Raw genomic sequence first — 4,496 nt, forward strand, 5'->3', positions numbered from 1 at the left:
GGGAGATATTATCACCTATGTAGGATATAACACCACATTCTTAGGAGATAATCCTACTGTACATAGAAGACAACATTTCATCCATACGATATAACACCCTGTACGTAGGTAATAATATCTCCTGTGTAGAGGATAATATCCCGTTTATAGGAGATAACATCCTGTACTTAGAAGATAATATCTTGTACATAGGATATAACACCACATACATAAGATATAATATGTTGTACACAGGATATAATATCCTGTACATAGGTGATAATATCTTCTATGTAGAAGAAAAAATGTTGTACGTAGATGTTATTATCTCCTACGTAGGAGATAACATCCCCCAGGAAGGTGATAAACTTTTTGGCCAACACTGCCCACAAAAAAAAAAGAAAATTCCCCTTACCTCTAAGGCCTCTGTAGTTATTGATAACCTCAGTATTTTATCACTTTATGATGTAATTGTGTTATCGGTTTGTTTTCTCAACATAAATGAGGGGCTATTATCACTTGTTCAACTTTACAGAGTTATAATTTAGATGTGCACAGACTATCAGAGAGAAAGGAGATCCTTCTTGTTTTTGTGTGTGTAAATTAACTGTATGTAGCAGAAGAGGTAGCAGAAGTATTATCATTATCTATCAGACAAAAACCTTGTCATGTTACCCACTGAGGGAGTGTGTGTGTATGTGTGTTTCTTTTATCATGAAACCCTGGAGGTTGAACTACATGTGTTTTGACTTTAAATTAAGTCATTCTTTCCTCTCAAAAATGCCCTGCAGCCACTTGCAATGTCAGTTGTAGGTTTTACCTTCCCGTCACTCTTTTACAGTGTGTCTGTGCTGTTTGTACATGGGATGTTTGTGTGTAAACATCCCCTCGGTGCACTGCGTTGTTCAGGCCCGTTGAGTCACCTCAACATTCCTTCAGTCCCACAGGAATTCTTTGAGCCGAAGCACCCGGGAAGGTAACAATAACAGTCATTAACTGCTCCGGGAGTCTACACTGACCTGACCCTTCCCCCACATCCTTACCCCATCTCCTCCACCTCCCCACCAGCCTGCCTGCAACTACTCCCACAGGGTAATCTCTTGAAATAGTCTTGGCATTCTTGCCAGGCTGAGCAGCACTTCAAATGGCTTTAAAGGGTGGCAAATCCGGAATAAAAGACGACTCAGCTGGATTGAAATTGGAGGCTGTCTCCAAGCTATTGGAGCAACACCGCGAGGCACTAGCTGCTGACTTGAGACCTATTTTAGTTTGCCGGGAAACTAAATTTGACCAAGTTCGATTCACTGTTGAAGATCACGGTCAACGCCTTACATCTCTCGAGCTTGGTTCAGAGAACCTGAGCCAGCGGGTCAGTGAGCTAGAAAATGCATGCTCCAGCCTGCCTGAGAGCAACACCAAGCTTAAGGCTGAAGTCATGGTCCTGGAAGGTCAGAGCAGGCAGCAAAACCTGAGCATCCTCGGCTTGGCAGAATCGAAAAGGTGGCCATCCTATAGAGTTCTTCTCGGCCTTGCTGTGCGAAGTGTTTGGCAGAGAGATGCTTCCTTCACCACCGGAGATTGACAGAGCTCACAGCTCTCTGGCAGCCAAACTGGCCCCGGGACAGAGACTACGCCCGGTCATTATCCGCCTGCACCGCTACTAGGTAAAAGAGTTGATTATCCATGAAGCTGGGTGGAGAGGGAAGCTGGATTACCGCAGGCACCAGATCTGTGTGGTGAAGGATTACAATCCTTAAAATTTGAGCCAGTGAGTGGAGTACAGAGAAGTGGTGACTGAGCTGTACAATCCAGGACTTAAGCCTTTCTTGCTGTACCCTGCCAAGGCTTCGCATCACCCTTCTCTACCGAGAGAAGACGTGGCTACGCTCGGTAGACGAGGGACAAAGACACATGAAGGCCTCCCTGCCACATCGCACCCAACAAAATGAGTGTTTGGCACCTGTCTCACAAGAAAACTTCTAAAAAACAGCCAGACACTGTTGTTTAAAAGAAAACATTACTCAAACAGGTGTAACTCAGGTATTTGTAGCCCCATCGTCCTGTCATCACTCCTATTACTCTTAAATCAGAATATACCTGCCTTCAGGCTGGTTTACCTTCCCCTTCGATGGTGCACTTGCTGAGGTCCACTGTCTTCGAGTTGATCACCCCGACCACCGGGTAGCCGTCCACCTCCCCTGCTGGCTCCCTGGGCAAGAAGCTGATGCCACTGCCGTCGTCAGGGGCGACGGTTGCCGGGTGGGGGTCGTAGCTGTTCTCCACCAGGCTGGTCAGTCTTCTCAGGGTCACTCCTTTGGCGCTTAGGATCTCAGCGTCTGAGCCACAGCTCAGAAGTCTCTCTGCAAACTCCACACCTCCACCGACATCCAACAGAGCCTGCTGCAGCTGCGCCTTCTGCAGGTGGAGCTGGTTCCTGTCGGACAAAGACAGAGTGACCTAGAGAAGTGTAATCAGCAGAGTGCAGTTCTCCACCAGGTGGCCCAAGCTGATCGCTGCCATCCTAGACATGCATACCTGCGCTGGACACGGAGCTCCTCCAGGCCGTGCAGCAGAGACAGGCAGTGGGCTTCCACAGCGCTGGCGTAGGCTCGTGCAAACGCCCTCACCTCATTGGCTGTTGCATCCACCCGCGCCTGCAAAGTCTCCTGGGATGTTTCTACCTATAACAGAGAGGAAATAATTTTGTTTTTAAGTAAAATCCTATATTTCTGAAAAGTCAGGTATGTCACACCTTCTGCAGTGAGTCCCTCAGACGCTCCATGCGCGGTTGCAGGTGCACCGCCACCAGCTCTCGGATGCGGTCTCCGTGACGATCGATAACATCACGTGTGGGGCGGCAGCGGTGGTCACGGTGCAGCAGGGTGGCGCACTCCAGGCAGACGGGCAGGTCGCAGGGCTGACAGAAGAGCCGCAGCTCCTGGCCGGGGTGGAGGGAGCAGAGGACGGGGCGGCTCAGACGACCACGAGACTTCAGCTCCTCCAGACACTGAAGAGAGTGAGACGCTGTTCGCTTCTGCCGCCTGCAGTAAACAGATACAGAAACATGTCTGTATGTCAGAATAAATGTCAAGTTCAACCTCAGATCTGGTAAAACTACAGCTGGTGATCAAACAGCGGTTCGAGCTTCTTAGATGTTAAGATTTAAAGCTTGTCTTTGTCATGAGATAGTTAACAATGCTTTGGACCTATGACTGGATAAAACAAGCAATTTCAATACAATAAAGAACGATTAGTTAAGACAGTAATGCATAGATTTATATCAGTAATGAAAATAAAAGTTACTTGAAGCTCTGCAATGGAACAACTGTGAGCATCACAGCATGGGAAAGATAGACTAGAGCAAAACAGAACCTGCTTGAGAGCTTGAGAACAGAATCTCCCACATATATGTCCTGTGTGGCATCACAAAAGTACAGTTTAGACTAATCTAAAGTACTTTGCTTGAATTTAACAGAACAGAAGTGGCCCTACAGTGCCTGTGGCAAGGAACAGAACAGAAAAAGTTTAATCTGCCTTATAGCTTGACAGCAGAAAATAACAGATTCATTTAACAATAAAAGTACTTTAAGGGAAACTTCAATATTTTTTAACCAGGATCCTAGTTTCTTTGTCAAAGTGACTCGTGGGAACATTCTCTAAAGATTGATCCAGTAGTGAAAGGGGGAAAGTACTGCAGAAATTAAATGTTCTTCATTTTATGTAAATTATGTTTCGTTTTAGATGCTACGCCTTTTCTTCCTCGGTGGGGATACTTTCCCACAATGTTGTCAGACACTTAAAATAATCTGAGCATGTCAGTGACAAAACAAAAAACAATAAAAAACAAACATAAATGGACATAAACTGATGGTGCACAAATGCTGCAGCCCTTTTCGTGCAGTGCAGGCAGTGCGGCTGCACTGGGGCCCGTGGAGAGGAGGGGCCCAATTGCCACCTGGAAATACGCCACTGTTCAAAGAGGAACTCACAATAAATTTAAAAAAAAAATGGTGCACTTTTCTATATATGCCCTCAAAAAGGCAGACCTATCTCCATGATGGTTTTCTGTTTTTGTAAAATAGTATCAATCTATAACAAAATTAAATACTTATTCTACATAAACCAAAAAACACAAACTATAATTTAACTATTTAGTTAAGCTAACAATTTCCTATATTTTTAAAAAGTCTTTGTCATAAACAGATTTGTAATGATGACTGCCTGGCAATATGTATGTTGATGTCCAAAATTAAGTCTCTGTTTCATCATGTAACGAGACAATACAATTTACACTAGCCAGTTTAGGTGCAAAATCTCTCAACTCGAGTGACAAGCTGGGCACATCTGCAAGCTAATGTAACATAAAAGTAGCAGTAAGACACACTGTTGGTAATCTTACTATATAATGACGAAAACTCTGTCTGTGTGTCTGTTCCATGTTTTTCTCCTCACTGACTTGGTCAATCCATGTGAAATTTGGCACAGTGGTAGAGGGTCATGGGAGGATGTGAATGAAG

General features: G+C 44.9%; 1 protein-coding gene across 1 annotated transcript in view; it reads right to left on the minus strand.

Moving 5' to 3' along the window:
* Positions 1 to 1,737: 1,737 nt before the first annotated feature.
* The window catches only part of trim45 (tripartite motif containing 45), a 4,801-nt gene continuing 2,042 nt past the window's right edge, over positions 1,738 to 4,496 (minus strand). The window contains exons 2-4 of the mRNA XM_050049220.1: positions 2,732 to 3,020; positions 2,515 to 2,660; positions 1,738 to 2,413 (exon numbers count right to left, since the gene is read on the minus strand). Coding sequence (XP_049905177.1) covers positions 2,083 to 2,413; positions 2,515 to 2,660; positions 2,732 to 3,020 — 766 coding nt within the window. The 3' untranslated portion in view covers positions 1,738 to 2,082. The remainder of the gene's footprint in view (positions 2,414 to 2,514; positions 2,661 to 2,731; positions 3,021 to 4,496) is intronic.

This window comes from Epinephelus moara, chromosome 7, assembly GCF_006386435.1.
Source record: "Epinephelus moara isolate mb chromosome 7, YSFRI_EMoa_1.0, whole genome shotgun sequence".
Lineage (NCBI taxonomy): Eukaryota > Metazoa > Chordata > Actinopteri > Perciformes > Serranidae > Epinephelus > Epinephelus moara.